Source organism: Bos grunniens, chromosome 4, assembly GCF_055505025.1.
Source record: "Bos grunniens cultivar Pamir isolate PY7600 chromosome 4, Bosgru_T2T1.0, whole genome shotgun sequence".
Lineage (NCBI taxonomy): Eukaryota > Metazoa > Chordata > Mammalia > Artiodactyla > Bovidae > Bos > Bos grunniens.
Window position 1 is genome coordinate 26,259,884 of NC_141168.1, and position 16,775 is coordinate 26,276,658.

The window sequence follows — 16,775 nt, forward strand, 5'->3', positions numbered from 1 at the left end:
TGGTGAAGAATCTGCCAGCCGGTACAGGAGACATGGGTTTGATCCCTAGTCTGGGAAGATTGCCATGAGACTACTAAACCTTGCACTGCAGTCACTGAGCCTGCCCTCCAGAGCCCGGGAGCCACAACTACTGTGCTGTGTGTAGCAACTGCTAATAAGAGAAACGACTGCAATGAGAAGCCCGCACAGGAGAGGGAAGCCCCCAGTCTCCACAGCTAGAGGAAAACCTGCACGCACAGCAGTGAAGAGCCAACACAGCCAAAAATTTTAAAAAAGAGCCAAGAATAGAACCCAGATTTCCTGACACCAGTTAGAAGTTCTTTATATCACATCTTAAAAGAATCCTCAAAAAAAAAAAAAAAAAGATTTAGCTTTTGCAAAAGACAATGTACTGAGGGTCACCATCTAGGATTTTTCTGCAGACTCTGTATTTATTTATTTGTTTAATTTTATTTTGGGGCGTACAGCATGGCATGTAGGGTGATGGTTCCCTACTATCTCTTGTTAAGTGAGGAGTGTCTGGCAATGAAAACAAGACCTGTGTGCAAGTCTTTGTATGGGTATAAATTTTCCGCTTTTTTGGGTAAATGCAAAGGAGCAGGATGTTTGCTATTGTATGGTTTAGTTTTGTACGAAAGTGCCACACTGTCTTCCAAAGTGACTACCGTTTTGCATTCCACCAGCAATGAATCCAAGTTCCTGTTACTCTACATCCTTGCCAGCGTTTGATGTTCAGTGCTCTGGATTTTGACCATTCTAGTTGGTGTGTTACTTTTTGAAAGTTCAAAAACCAAAACAAAGAAGTATCAATTAAAGAGAAATAAAGTCAAGTTCTTTCACTTTGTACAGCTGGCAAGCTATAGTCCCTCTCCTCCTCCTCCGTATCCTACGACCGTTGGTCCAGTGGAGAGCAGTGGGCTGAGATCTCGCTACCGCTCCTCACCCACCGTCTACAACTCCCCTACTGACAAAGAAGACTACATGACCGACCTGCGAACCTTGGATACTTTCCTTAGAAGTGAAGAAGAAAAACAGCAGAGAGTTAAGCTGGGTATGTATATATTTTACTTGGAGCTAATATACATATTTGGGGTGTTGGTTATTGTTCATATATTATTTTTCTTACTTTGATCCTATGCATAATTGTTTCAAATCTTTTTACTAATACACCTTGTGTAGCTTAGCAGAGGAATTTATTTTGTTTTTGTATTTTGTGCTGTTGGAGAAGGCAATGGCACCCCACTCCAGTACTCTTGCCTGGAAAATCCCATGGACGGAGGAGCCTGTTAGGCTGCAATCCATGGGGTCGCTAAGAGTCAGACACGACTGAGCGACTTCACTTTCACTTTTCACTTTTATGCATTGGAGAAGGAAATGGCAACCCACTCCAGTGTTCTTGCCTGGAGAATCCCAGGGACGGGGGAGCCTGGTGGGCTGCCGTCTATGGGGTCGAACAGAGTCGGACACGACTGAAGCGACTTAGCATAGCATAGCATAGCATTTTGTGCTGTTAGAATCAAGTTCATCAAAATTTAAGATGTAAAATAGAGCTGAGCTAACAGAAATCTTAAACCTTTCATTTACGATTAAAAGCTTTTTTGTATAACGTAATTTATAATTTGTTTAAAAGTTGAGGTTATAAAGTGTTTTTGAAGCGGTGTGTGGCAGGGCGTGGTGAAGTGAGGGTTGTCTCTTGGGGTAGTTCTTGTGAAGGTTGGTGTAGCAGGGAGAATGGAGGGAGCATGGATTTACACCAGACATGCTGCTGTTCTTCAGAACATTTTTTAACTTGTCTCTTGTTTACCTTGGGAAACAATGTTAGCAAATCTTAATCTCTTTGGGGTGGATTTGATTATTACAAAGTCAATTATTTGAAACCAAATTAGGTTATCGAGCCGAGTAATGATTTTTCCCCCTCAGGAACTTTAACAGAAAGCACCTTCGGTGCTAAAGCACGGCCGCAATGAGGAAGCCAGTTATTGGACCATGGCTCTTTGTGTCACTCGAAGTCTCTCTATTGATTTTTAATTTAATTTTGCCTGAAAGTGCCACAGATGTCAAAGAAACAAATCAATATTACCTTGTTATTTGTCGATACATGCTTTTTCTTCTTTTTAAATTTGGAAATATTTCAAGGAAACCGAAAATTACAGAGTAAAATACAAAGAACCCTGTGTACCCTCTACATTGCCTTTGTCACAGCCAGATATTTTCTGGCTTCCATTTTTATTTCTTCTTTAACCTATACAAGTTATTTAGAAATACTGTTTGGAAGTATTATTGGTGATTGGTGTTGCTTTGAATTTCCAAATATGGGAAATGAAAGGCTTCGTTATCTTTTTTTTCCCTCCCCTAAGTTAATTGTACGGTGACTAGAGGTTTTGATCTGTACCCTATTAATTTTTTCATAGTTTTTGAAGCCTGTACCTAGGCCTGCTATTTATGACCACTTTTTGTGAGTGGATCTTAGTGTGTTGAAAAGAATGCATAGTCTATAAATATTGGGCTTCTTGTTTGTTCATTGAGTCAAGCTTCATAATGATATTCTTAAATTCTTTATTAATTTTTATCTGCTTAATTTATTACTAAGAAAGTGTGCTAAATGCACCCACTGATTGTTTCCCAATAAATGTCTCCCTGTAACTGTCAAATTTGCTAAATGTTTATGAGATTCTGTTATATGCATATAAATTCAGAATATCCTTCTAGTCAGTTACTCCTTTTATCTTTATCTCTTAGGCTTTTTGCCTTTGAGTCTGTTGTGTCTGACACTAACAGCTATACTAATTTTCTTTTGGGTATTATTTGCCTGTGTATCTATGTCCATCTATATACTTTTAAGCCTTCTGGGCCCAGAGGTTTTAGGTAATTAAGTATTTTGTATGAATTAATCTGTATTAATATTTTGTGGAAAACTACTTTGAGACTATAAATATCCTTTTCTTTATCAAATTTTCACTTAATAGCTTTAATACCCTTTTAAGATTCTTTTCAAAGTTAATTATTACTGGTTGTCATGGTACTTCTCTAATTTTTCATTCCTTTTTTTATTTATCCCTTTTTTGTTTTTTATAAACTTTGTGTGTGTGTGGTTAAATTTACATAAGAGTTACCATTTTAAACATCTTAAGTGTATCATTTAGCATTACGTACATTCAGTTTGTTGTGCAGCCACTTCTTAAATATACATATTTGTTAGTATTCTCTTGTAAGGTAGAGCTTCTTTCCTCCAGTTAGGTTATTTTGATGCTTAGATTGTCTCAGATTTGGCTAGTGTGATTGTCTAGCTTCTGTGTTCTTCTGGTATCATTCTTTGAACACTCCTCCCCCCTCCCCCAACCCTACCCCCAACCCACTTCCCATAAGATTTTCCAGGCTCTTCTTTCTCTAGTAACTAGCTTTGGAATTAGTCTGTTTTTCTGAGGGGTCGTGTTTGCTTTTAGTGGAGAAAGATATTTTGTAATTAATGTCTGTGCACTGGATATGCCATGGTTAATCTTAAGTCCACTGGGCAGACAGCTGGGAAACAGATATGGAAACACTCACACACACACACTTGTATATTTCTCCATCCGTCCGTGAAAGTGAAGTCCGTCAGTTGTGTCCAACTCCTTGCAACCCTACAGACTGTGGCCCACCAGGCTCCTCCGTCCATGGGATTTTCCAGGCAAGAATATTGGAGTGGGTTGCCATTTCCTTCTCCAGGAGATCTTCCCGACCCAGGGATCGAACCCAGCTCTCCTGCATTGCAAGCAGACTCTTTACTGTCTGAGCCACCAGGGAATCCATCTATATGTATTAAAAACCATAAGTTCCTGTGATACCTCCAATTCCAGTCCAACTATACAGGGTTTGTCTTAGCCTCCTTCCTTTACAGATTTATAACTCCTTTCTCCAATAATGAGAAAATGGACACTCACATATACTGTTTGTTGTTCAGTCGCTAAGTCGTGTCCGACTCTTTGTGACCCCATGGACTGCAGCACGCCAGACTCCTCTGTCTTCCACTATCTCCTAGAGCTTGCTCAAATTCATGTCCATTGAGTCAGTGATGCTGTCTAACCATCTCATCCTCTGTCGTCACCTTCTCCTTTTGCCTTCTGTCTTTCCGAGCGTCAGTCTTTTCCATTGCGATAATTCTTTGCATGAGGTGGCCAAGGTATTGAAAGCCTCAGCTTTAGCATCAGTCCTTCCACTGAATATTCAGGGTTGATTTCCTTTAGGATTGACTGGTTTGATTTCCTTGCAGTCTAGGGGCCTCTCAGGAGTCCTCTCCAACACCACAGTTCAAAAGCATCTATTCTTCAGCACTCAGCCTGCTTTATCATTGAACTCTCACATCCATACCTGACTACTGGAAAAACCACAGCTTTGACTTATACACACCTTTGTTGTCAAAGTGATGTCTCTGCCTTTTAATACACTGTCTGGGTTTGTCATAGCTTTCCTCACAAGGAGCATCTTTTTATTTCATGGCTGCAGTCACTGTCTGCAGTGATTTTGGAGCCCAAGAAAATAGTCTGTCACTGCTTCCACTTTTTCCCCTTCTGTTTGCCATGAAGTGATGGAACCAGATGCCATGATCTTCATTTTCTGAATGTTGAGTTTTCAGCCAACATTTTCACTTTCTTCTTTCACCCTCCTCAAGAGGCTCTTTAGTTCCTCTTCATTTTCTGCCATTAGAGTGGTATCATCGGCATTTATGAGGTTGTTGATATTTCTCCTGGCAATCTTGATTCCAGCTTGTGCTTCATCCAGCCCATCATTTCACATGATGTGCTCTGCGTAGAAGTTAAATAAGCAGGGTGACAGTATCCAGCCTTGCTGTATTCCTTTTGCAATTTGAAACCAATCTGTTCCATATCTGGTTCTAACTGTCGCTTCTTGACCTGTACACAGGTTTCTCAGAAGGTAGTTTACATGCATCTCCTAAGAACAAGGACATTTTCCTTTCTGACTACCATATGATTTTCATATTTAAGTTACTACTATTCTTCATATTTACCTTTCCTCCAGTGGACCCAATAACGACCTTGGTAGCTCTTTTCTTTTATTGATGGAGGATCCAGTCAGGGACCACATATTTCATTTAATTGTCATGCTTCTTTAGTCTTTTTTCATCTGGACCATTTATGAGTGTTTGTTCTCTTTTTTGTCTTTTATGACATTTACATTTTGAAGATACAAGGCCAGTTTGGTAGATTTGTATTTGTGTGATGGTTTTCTCATTGTTAGATTCATTTTAAATATTTTTTGGCAAGAATAAAACTTAGCTGGTGGTATGTTCCTTTCAGTGCATCACATCAGAGGATACATGATATTATTTGTCCCTCTATTGGCAAAGTTAAATTGGATCTCCTGGTCATAGTGATGGCACAGTTTGTTCATAGTAGCTTTTCCCTTCTGTAATTTATGAACAATCTATATAGTATGATGCTTTTGAGACTTAGGACTATGCTGTTCCCTTAAGCAGTCTTTCCCTCCAGCAGTTTTAGCATCCATTGATGATCCAGTGTTACTACAGTAGTAGTTGCAAAAGGGAGACTTTCTAATATTTCCATTTCTTCAGTGTACATTTAGTATTTTGGCATTCTGCTATAAAGAAGAGCATTCTGTTTTATTCCTCACTCCACAGTTTGTTTTATCCAGTTAGGACTGATGGTTCTGTCTTTTTAATTTAAACTTTAAACTGCTGTTTAACTCATTGAGTTTTTTAATTTGTCTTTTTTTTTTTTTTTTTTTTCTGGTTTCAACATTTTATTTGCTTCTCTTTGATATATGCCTGATTTATTTTAGAGTATCTTGCTTTGTTCTTATGTTTTCCATTCTTTTTCTTATCTCAGTCACTTTAAGCATACTTTAAAATTCCTGTCCAGTAGCTCCATTATCTAAAGTTCTTGATTACATACTAACATTTTTTTCTTGTTGATGCATTTTCTTGGAGATATGTTTCTTTGTGTTTTACGCATTTTTCATTTTTGGTAAGCCCGTCTTCGGTAGAGTTTCATCTGTGCTGTTTCGGTCTTAGGCAGGCTGGATGGAAGCCTTTTGTTTCCTCCTAGCAGTTTCATATTTGCCTCTATCCGGTGATTGAGGAATATCATTGATCCTGAATTAATTTAAGTAATTTCTGGGCTTGGAGGTTCCTGGACCTTACAGGGAGTATAAATGGGTGCAGTAAACCCACATGAAGGCGGAGCTGTAATTTTTAAATCTCTGGGGATTTCTTTTTAAAAACAACCTAAGAGAGACAGGCTTCCCTGTTACCTCCTGGTGTCAGTGAACAGATGTTCTTTTCCTTATCCACTGAGAACACAGCCCCTTGAGGTCCTCAGCTGTGTGCCAGGTGCAGGGAATAGAGGTAGGAAGGAGGCCTCAGTCTAGCCCGATACCTGTATGCACATTTCCAGTTCCCAGGCACTGAAGTCCACACTGATAGGTTTCCCAAAGCCTACAAAATTCTCCAGAGCAACCGCAGCATCACTTCACACACAGACCACTGGCCACTCTGATTTTCAATTCCCTCTTCATTTTTAGCAGCTATTCCTATTACATATTTGCAAGCTCCATTATTCATTTAAATTATATGTTTTATTATTCTTACATCTTTGGGGTTGTCCAGTTGTGGATTTTGTGCTATTTTGGTGGTGATGGTCATTATAGAGAGGCCCTGTTGTGTCACTTCTTGCTATATATTTTCCTTGTACTTTAGCTCATGTACAACAGATATAAAACTGTATTTCTGTCATCTACATAGAACTTTTGTCATCTAAAGCCAGACTTCTTTGAAATTTTCCTTAAGTTCAGGTTTGCCCTCAGAAAGCTTGATTACTGTTTTTAAAATTAACAGTCAAAATAATTAGTCAAAATAGGGTAAACTGTTTGCTCTTATCATGACCCCATGTCTCTTCCTTTTTTATTCCCTATGTATTCAGTCATTGTACTTGTTTAAAACTTTTCTTGACAGTATTCATTCTTCTAAGTCAATGTTGCCAGAAGTTCTACTTGGAAATATCACACCAAGTGTGATATTTCTTTATTATACATAGTTATTATCTTTATGCCAGTATGGAGCATACTTTCACCAATGCTACCAGCACAAGACTGGCTCACCTCCAAGGTTTTGATGCTGTGACTTGAAATACTGCCACATGTCCCTTTCATTTCTCATCCTCCATGCCTCTAAACATCAAAAGAAGACCAGTTTTATTATTTTACAATCATGCCTTTTAAAAATACTGCTAAGATTAAAAAAACTAGTCTCTCTTTGTGATTTTTCTGTGAGGGTACTAAATATCAATTGATATTTTAACATCAGTTAAACTTTGAAAAAAATAAACTCTTCCTAAGCATCAGTGGACATGAGTTTGACCAAGCTCTAGGAGATGGTAAAGGACAGGGAAGCCTGGGGTGCTGCAGTCCATGGGGTCACAGTCGGACATGACAGTCAGACACAACTGAGTGACTCAACAACAGCAAAGTATCATATAATTGTCATTGAAAATTTGCTGTTTATTAACGACTTGTCCTAGATGTTGGGCTTCCCAGGTGGCGCAGTGGTAAAGAACCCGCCTGCTAATGCAAAAGACGTGGGTTCAGTCCCTGGGTTGGGAAGATTCCCCTGGAGTAGGAAATGGCAACCCACTCTAGTATACTTGCCTGGAAAATTCCATGGACAGAGGAGCCTGATGGGCTACAGTCCATGGGGTTATAAAGAGTCAGACACGATTGAGCACACACGTACTAGATACTAGGGGGAAAAATACTCCCTGCCCTCGAGGACCTCAAATTTTGTTTGGGAAAGGAGACAAACCTTAAAATGTGGTAAGTACTGTGGTAAAGTCCCCTGTGGTATTAAGTCCCTAAATGTGACTGTTTACATTTCCTAAAAGTAAAATGATAAACCTAGAAGTGTAATCAGCAGACAGTCTCTTAATACAAGACAAGAGTTACTAAACTATAAATAGACCACAGTGTAGCGCTGGGAAGAGTGAGTTTAGCTGGTAGCCAAAAGACTAGTATATTAATAGGAGGCGGTAGTTATCCCATTCAGAAAGAGCTTCTAAAAATTCAAGCAAGAACTTAGCCTATTTATTTCCTGATGAAATTTGTCTTTTGTTTCTCTCTGAATCATTGGAAAGTCTTAGAGAATGAAACAAGCTTAATTTTACAACAAAAATAAGCAGACACTTTCAACCACTTAGAAATCTCATGGCTGTTAAAGTGATACTGCTCAGAAAAAGTTCTTTTTAATGTTTAGCATGAGCACTCCCATTTCTCTAAAGAAAAGATAATGTTGGGAGGAGAGAAGACTTTGTCTTGGGTTGCCATTGCATAGGTTCCTAGATACCCAGAGCTCATATACCAGCCCCTTATATCAAAATTACTACACCATACTGTGATACTCCTTCCATTCATCGTTGTAGGAAGCCCAGATTCTACTTCGCCTCCCACCAGTCCTACTTTCTGGAACTACAGCCGTTCTGTGGGGGATTATGCACAGACTTTGAAGAAGTTTCAGTATCAGCTTGCCTGTAGGTCTCAGGCGCCATGTGCTAACAAAGATGAAGCCGATCTCAGCTCTAAACAAGCTGCAGAGGAGGTAAATGGAAAATGAAAGTGACTTGATGTTTGTGATTTACAGGTTGTTTGAAAGTCTTCTTTTCTACTTCTGGAAATTGTTTTCTGTAACATCCACTTTTACTGGCTAGAAATGTAAATCTGGCACATGTTGTACACTAGAAAGGGGCTTTCCTGGGGGCTCAGATGGTAAAGAGTCTGCCCGCAGTGTGGGAGACCTGGGTTCAATCCCTGGGTCTCAAGATCCTCTGGAGAAGGGACTGGCAAACCACTACAGTCCATAGGGTCTCAAAGAGTCGCACACAACTGAGCGACTTCACTGTCACTTTCTCAAACACTAGAAAGACCCCTAGCTAACTTGTGTATTGAAAATTGAATTATATTCTACATTTTACTCTTTATGACACAGAGTTAACATTGGTGTCCTACCTAAAACATTTTGTGGCACTCATTCATAAAAAGATACCTCAGGTATCTATTTGTACTTAACACATACAAGATTCTTGCTCTTAAAATAACATTTGGATTAGAACATTTGACTAGAATATACATTTGATATGGAACATTTTGTAGTTTCATCAGTTTAGTACCAAATAAAGGATTTTGAATTTTCTTCTTAAAAGAAAGAATATTCTTTGAACATACCAATGTAAGGAATTTTAAATGTATGTGCATGAATAGCAACTACTACATGTTAATCAGGTCAGTATTGATGATCGTGAAGTTTTTTAAAAAGTATTCAAAATATATCTGAGGGTGGGGGAAGGGATGACTGATAACCTGGCAAGACTTTTCCTCACTGATTGTTCATTCTAAACATTTTTTTTTTTTAACAGGTTTGGGCAAGAGTAACTATGAATAGACAACTTCTTGATCATATGGATTCATGGACAGCTAAGTTCAGAAATGTGAGCTTTGACATTACTCTGTGGACAATGTTTGTGCCTCTTTATATACAAAGTATGTTATTAGAGTATCAGTTAGAGATGTTAATTATTAGACTATCAGAATTAAATATTACTAAAACTGCACTATGGGTGACACACACAAGGATGAAGAAGACGTTTACCATATGGTGTCTGCATTCTTGGGACTTTTCCCCTCAACACTTAGCAAATCACCGTATTTTGAGTGGATAAAGGAACAGTGTATTTAGTTGTTAAGATCTTCCCTTTCCCAACATCTCAATTTTGCTTTTCAGAGAGCTTTCCTATTAGAGCCTGTTGTGTGTCTAGACATGTGAGGGAAGCAAAAATGAGGTCATTATTCTCTGAAAACTTCAGTGTTAAAGAACATAACATATACTTGAAGCTGCTTCAGAGTGTATCCTTTTCTTCAATTTTTCATGAGAAGAGCCTTCAATCTTTGGCCTGGAGGTTGGCAAAAGCCAGCTCTCGCACATACAGAGTGAGTTTCCTGGCTTCACCCCTACCTCATTCTATTGCTCTCTGTAGTACCCACATGTCCCCAGTCTGGGGGGTAAATTGGCCCCTCCCCCACTGCAGGAAGCCCCACTTCGAGTCTGTAGAAGCTTCTTCCACTGTTTCATCCCCCACCGTTTACTCGCCAACTCCCCATCTTCTGGAAATATTGTTTGTTGAAGTCATTTATTTGTACTCATTTTTTGTTCTTTTGCTGTAATTTACATAGGGTATCAAGAGAGGGTATGGTGAAAATAGTAGGCTACTTTATTGAACCAGAAGCCTGGTTGGCTTTCTTGAATAAAAATTCCGTAGCCAGCCCTAGAACTACTCAGTGAGGCCTCCTAGGAGTGAGGCCTCGATTTCTCTCCTGCACCTCAGACAATTTTGTTGCAGCCTAAGTGTGGCTGGCAAGTAGGATACATTTAATAAATGTTGGAAGAATGAACAAGTGAAATGATGTCCTAGGACTGTACTTCCTTTTATTTCCACTTATAGGCTTATCTAAAAATGCTAATATATTTAAAAGACAAAGTCTTGGTCAGGAGTATTAGCTTGGAAGAAATGCAAACACAATCCTTGATCTGAATTCCTTAGGCTACAATGTTCTGAAATTTAGGGGATTTTATGTAGTTTCTTTTGAAAAGCAGTGTATACATATACCATATATTTTATAATACAGTAGCAGGGTCTTTTTAGTACTCAGTAATCAACCACATTATTGTTTCTGCAGCAAAATATATGAGCAATCATGCTGAGTAAGATAAAGTCTAAAAATAGTTACACAGGAATTCAATTCAGGTCTTGCCAATATATCAAATTTTCTTGCTAACTAAATTATAAAAACACATCATTTTCAGAGGTTTTTTAATTCAGAAATTTTATTAAGAGCTGTATAACTTGTATTTGATCTGAAACTTTTTTTCATCCTTCTGCTATATGGTTAAACAGAAAGGGTAGTTGAAGTAGTGATAGTGGAAGGTAGTGGAAGCAGAAAGGGTAGTTGAAGTTGGTGTTGAACACACACCCAAAACCCATAACACAAAACCAGGTTGGGTGTGGATTCTTTGAACAGTCTTTTCACATACCATGCAAAGTGGCGTTTGAAATTCCTAGTCCTAAAATGAATAGTATAATATTTACAAACTAGTTTTAAATATAATAATATCCATTTTCCACATGGTTAGGGAATTGAGGGAGCCTGCTGAGAGATAATCAGTTATGCTAGTTTTAAAAACTATTATACTAAAAAAAAAACCTATTATACTAATCACAAACCAGTAAAAAATATGTGACTAACTACCCTAGAAATAAAAACTAAAGATGATCCTTTTAGCTAAGTATTAATATATAATCATAGAAGAATTTAAGAAAAACTTAACATGTAACTGTAAATTTTATATCTTCAAAAAACAGGCAAACAGGCATATCTGATTTAAGAGTATAACTTCATTAACTTGCATTCTGTTAGCATATTTACTTAACTCTGTAACTGTGGCTGCTGTTACTTCCATTCTCTTTCACTATGTACTCTATTAATATTCAAGTACAAGACGGTAAAAAAAACTTTCACGAAAATAATCTTTTGAGAAATGCTTTAAAATTATGTGTGTAAAATCATTCATCTCATTTCTCCCTAGTGGATCAACGAGACAATATTAGTGCCGCTTGTGCAAGAGATTGAGTCTGTCAGCACGCAGATGAGGCGAATGGGTTGTCCAGAGCTGCAAATAGGAGGTATGTGAGAACAGAGCCCAGCATTTGAGTTCCTTCAGTGAATCTGCCAAGTGGAAAATTTCTTCTTGTAATGGGCTATTTAACAGCATCCTTTGTTACCTTTTTTCTTTTTTTTTTTTTTACATTTTCCTGATGGCTAATAATACTGAGCATCTATTCATGTGCTGAGCCCTTTGTATATCTTCTTAGGAGAAATACCTTTTCAGATCTTTTACCCATTTTATTCCCCCCCTTACCCATTTTTAAATTGAGTTGTCTTTATTATTGAGTTGTAGGTGTTCTTTATATATTCAAGATACAAGTAGCTTATTAGATATTAATTACAAAATTGTACAAAGCATAAAAAATGTATAACAATGCTAATTTAAAATCCCCCATTTTCAATTATCTGCTAAAAATAAAACTTAAAGTTTAGTGTAATATAATTTGCCTAAAGTATATATACTATAACTTACTTAGTGCTAAGTAGTGAAGTTTAAAAAATGTAAGGAGTATTTTAGTCAACCAGATCTTTCTAGAGAATGGATTTCTCTTTGAAATATGTAAAAGCTTTGGATTGCCTATTAACACTTTCCACTTGCTTTGGGTATCTTTTCATCAGTCTTTATTCTCTGGGTTAAGTATAAAATTGTACATTGCTAAAGTACTGGCATCATTGACTCAGTGGACATGAGTTTGGGCAAACTCTGAGAGATAGTGAAGGACAGGAAAGCTTGACGTGCCACAGTCAAGGGGTCACAAAGAGTCAGACACAGCTGAGCGACTGAACAACAAAGTACCAATTTACTAAGTACCCCAGTTTTTTTGTTTAGTTATTTGGCTGTGCTGGGTCTTACTTAGTTGCAGCATCTGGGATCTAGTTCCCTGACCAGGGATCAAACCTGGGCCCCCTGCATTGTGGAAGTCCCCAGATGTTTTATATGTAGTGTACACAACATTCACATTAACCTTGAAAGCTAGCTTTTAGTGCCTGTTTTATGGAACAGGCCACTAAGACTCAGAGAGGTAAAGTAACTAGCCCAGTGATTTGAGGCCAGAGCTCTCTGACTGCAGAGTTAGAAGGGTTACTTCCTAGGTCTTGGTAGTATTATTTGAACTTATAGTTAACTTTTTTGAGATTTTTTATAAGCTATAAAAATAAGTATCTTTCATATTTTACCAATGTGATGTGTTTTTTAGGAAAGAACAGCATTGTTTTATCACTGCAAAAACAACATGTGTATGTTCAGTGTAGAAAATTTGGAAAGTGGGTTTTCCTGGTGGTAAAGAATCCACCTGCCAGTGTAGGTTCAATCCCTGGTTTGGGAACATCCCCTGGAGAAGGAAATGGCAACCCACTCCGGTATTCCCCAGTCAGTCAGTTGTTTTTTTGTTTTGTTTTTTACTTTAATCATGAAAACTGTTCAGTTTTAGTTTTCATAGAAAGATCTTTCAAGAGGGAGGGGACATATGTATCAGATCAGATCAGTCGCTCAGTCGTGTCTGACTCTTTGCGACCCCATGAATCGCAGCACGCCAGGCCTCCCTCTCCATCACCAACTCCCGGAGTTCACTCAGACTCAAGTCCATCGAGTCAGTGATGCCATCCAGCCATCTCATCCTCTGTCGTCCCCTTCTCCTCCTGCCCCCAATCCCTCCCAGCATCAGAGTCTTTTCCAATGAGTCAACTCTTCCCATGAGGTGGCCAAAGTACTGGAGTTTCAGCTTCAGCATCATTCCTTCCAAAGAAATCCCAGGGCTGATCTCCTTCAGAATGGACTGGTTGGATCTCCTTGCAGTCCAAGGGACTCTCAAGAGTCTTCTTCAACACCACAGTTCAAAAGCATCACTTCTTCGGCGCTCAACCTTCTTCACAGTCCAACTCTCACATCCATACATGACCACAGGAAAAACCATAGCCTTGACTAGACGAACCTTTCTTGGCAAAGTAATGTCTCTGCTTTTGAATATGCTATCTAGGTTGGTCATAACTTTCCTTCCAAGGAGTAAGCATCTTTTCATTTCATGGCTGCGGTCACCATCTGCAGTGATTTTGGAGCCCAGAAAAATAAAGTCTGACACTGTTTCCACTGTTTCCCCATCTATTTGCCATGAAGTGATGGGACCGGATGCCATGATCTTTGTTTTCTGAATGTTGAGCTTTAAGCCCACTTTTTCACTCTCCACTTTCACCTTCATCAAGAGGCTTTTGAGTTCCTCTTCACTTTCTGCCATAAGGGTGGTGTCATCTGCATATCTGAGGTGATTGATATTTCTCCTGGCAATCTTGATTCCAGCTTGTGTTTCTTCCAGTCCAGCGTTTCTCATGATGTACTCTGCATATAAGTTAAATAAACAGGGTGACAGTATACAGCCTTGACATACCCCTTTTCCTATTTGGAAGCAGTCTGTTGTTCCATGTCCAGTTCTAACTGTTGCTTCCTGACCTGCATACAGATTTCTCAAGAGGCAGATCAGGTGGTCTGGTATTCCCATCTCTTTCAGAATTTTCCACAGTTCATTGTGATCCACACAGTCAAAGGCTTTGGCATAGTCAATAAAGCAGAAATAGATGCTTTTCTGGAACTCTCTTGCTTTTTCCATGATCCAGCGGATGTTGGCCATTTGATCTCTGGTTCCTCTGCCTTTTCTAAAGCCAGCTTGAACATCAGGAAGTTCACGGTTCACATATTGCTCAAGCCTGGCTTGGAGAATTTTGAGCATTACTTTACTAGCGTGTGAGATGAGTGCAATTGTGCGGTAGTTTGAGCATTCTTTGGCATTGCCTTTCTTTGGGATTAGAATGAAAACTGACCTTTTCCAGTCCTGTGGCCACTGCTGAGTTTTCCAAATGTGCTGGCATATTGAGTGCAGCACTTTCACAGCATCATCTTTCAGGATTTGGAATAGCTCAACTGGAATTCCATCACCTCCACTAGCTTTGTTCGTAGTGATGCTTTCTAAGGCCCACTTGACTTCACATTCCAGGATGTCTGGTTCTAGGTCAGTGATCCCACCATCGTGATTATCTGGGTCGTAAAGATCTTTTTTATACAGTTCTTCTGTGTATTCTTGCCATCTCTTCTTAATATCTTCTGCTTCTGTTAGGCCCATACCATTTCTGTCCTTTATTGAGCCCATCTTTGCATGAAATTTTCCTTTGGTATCTCTGATTTTCTTGAAGAGATCTCTAGTCTTTCCCATTCTGTTGTTTTCCTCTATTTCTTTGCATTGATCACTGAAGAAGGCTTTCTTATCTCTTCTTGCTATTCTTTGGAATTCTGCATTCAGATGTTTATATCTTTCCTTTTCTCCTTTGTTTTTCGCTTCTCTTCTTTTCACAGCTATTTGTAAGGCCTCCCCAGAAAGCCATTTTGCTTTTTTGCATTTCTTTTCCATGGGGATGGTCTTGATCCCTGTTTCCTGTACAATGTCACAAACCTCATTCCATAGTTCATCAGGCACTCTATCTATCAGATCTAGGCCCTTAAATCTATTTCTCACTTCCACTGTATAATCATAAGGGATTTGATTTAGGTCATACCTGAATGGTCTAGTGGTTTTCCCTACTTTCTTCAGTTTAAGTCTGAATTTGGCAATAAGGAGTTCATGGTCTGAGCCACAGTCAGCTCCTGGTCTTGTTTTTGCTGACTGTATAGAGCTTCTCCATCTTTGGCTGCAAAGAATATAATCAATCTGATTTCAGTGTTGACCATCTGGTGATGTCCATGTGTAGAGTCTTCTCTTGTGTTGTTGGAAGAGGGTGTTTGTTATGACCAGTGCATTTTCTTGGCAAAACTCTATTAGTCTTTGCCCTGCTTCATTCCATATCCCAAGGCCAAATTTGCCTGTTACTCCAGGTGTTTCTTGACTTCCTACTTTTGCATTCCAGTCCCCTGTAATGAAAAGGACATCTTTTTTGGGTCTTAGTTCTAAAAGGTCTTGTAGATCTTCATAGAACCGTTCAACTTCAGCTTCTTCAGCGTTACTGGTTGGGGCATAGACTTGGATTACTGTGATATTGAATGGTTTGCCTTGGAAACGAACAGAGATCATTCTGTCGTTTTTGAGATTGCATCCAAGTACTGCATTTCGGATCTTTTGTTGACCATGATGGCTACTCCATTTCTTCTGAGGGATTCCTGCCCGCAGTAGTAGATATAATGGTCATCTAAGTTAAATTCAGTCCAGTTCAGTTCGCTGATTGCTAGAATGTCAACATTCACTCTTGCCATCTCTTGTTTGACCACTTCCAATTTGCCTTGATTCATGGACCTGACATTCCAGGTTCCTATGCAGTATTGCTCTTTACAGCATTGGACCTTGCTTCTATCACCAGTCGCATCCACAGCTGGGTATTCTTTTTGCTTTGGCTCCATCCCTTCATTCTTTCTGGAGTTATTTCTCCACTGATCTCCAGTAGCATATTGGGCACCTACTGACCTGGGGAATTTCTCTTTCAGTATCCTATCATTTTGCCTTTTAATACTGTTCATGGGGTTCTCAAGGCAAGAATACTGAAGTGGTTTGCCATTCCCTTCTCCAGTGGACCACATTCTGTCAGATCTCTCCACCATGACCCGCCCATTTTAGGTTGCCCCACGGGCATGGCTTAGTTTCATTGAGTTAGACAAGGCTGTGGTCCTATTTTAGATTGACTAGTTGTCTATGAGTATGGTTTCATTGTGTCTGCCCTCTGATGCCCTCTTGCAACACCTACCATCTTACTTGGGTTTGTCTTACTTTGGGCATGGGGTATCTCTTCATGGCTGCTCCAGCAAAGCACAGCCAATGCTCCTTACCTTGGACGAGGGGTATCGGGACATATGTATACCTATGGCTGATTCATGTTTTTATTTGGCAGAAAGCAACAAAATTCTGTAAAGCAATTGTCCATCAATTTAAAAATAAATTTAAAAAAAACATGGAGAATCAGTCAGTTTTAGTTACAATTGTGTATTCTTTTTTGGAGAAAGATACTATGATAATCAACTATATATATCAGTTGTACGTTATATCATAATTTAAGAACATTAAAATGTGGAAAGTATGTATTTG

General features: G+C 38.9%; 1 protein-coding gene across 2 annotated transcripts in view; it reads left to right on the top strand.

The window, feature by feature from the left end:
- TMEM209 (transmembrane protein 209) overlaps positions 1–16,775 on the top strand; it is a 32,969-nt gene that overhangs the window by 5,799 nt on the left and 10,395 nt on the right. For both annotated transcript variants that reach the window (XM_086395667.1, XM_086395666.1), the window contains exons 6-9: positions 850–1,051; positions 8,427–8,602; positions 9,417–9,488; positions 11,642–11,738. In XM_086395667.1, coding sequence (XP_086251793.1) covers positions 850–1,051; positions 8,427–8,602; positions 9,417–9,488; positions 11,642–11,738 — 547 coding nt within the window. The remainder of the gene's footprint in view (positions 1–849; positions 1,052–8,426; positions 8,603–9,416; positions 9,489–11,641; positions 11,739–16,775) is intronic.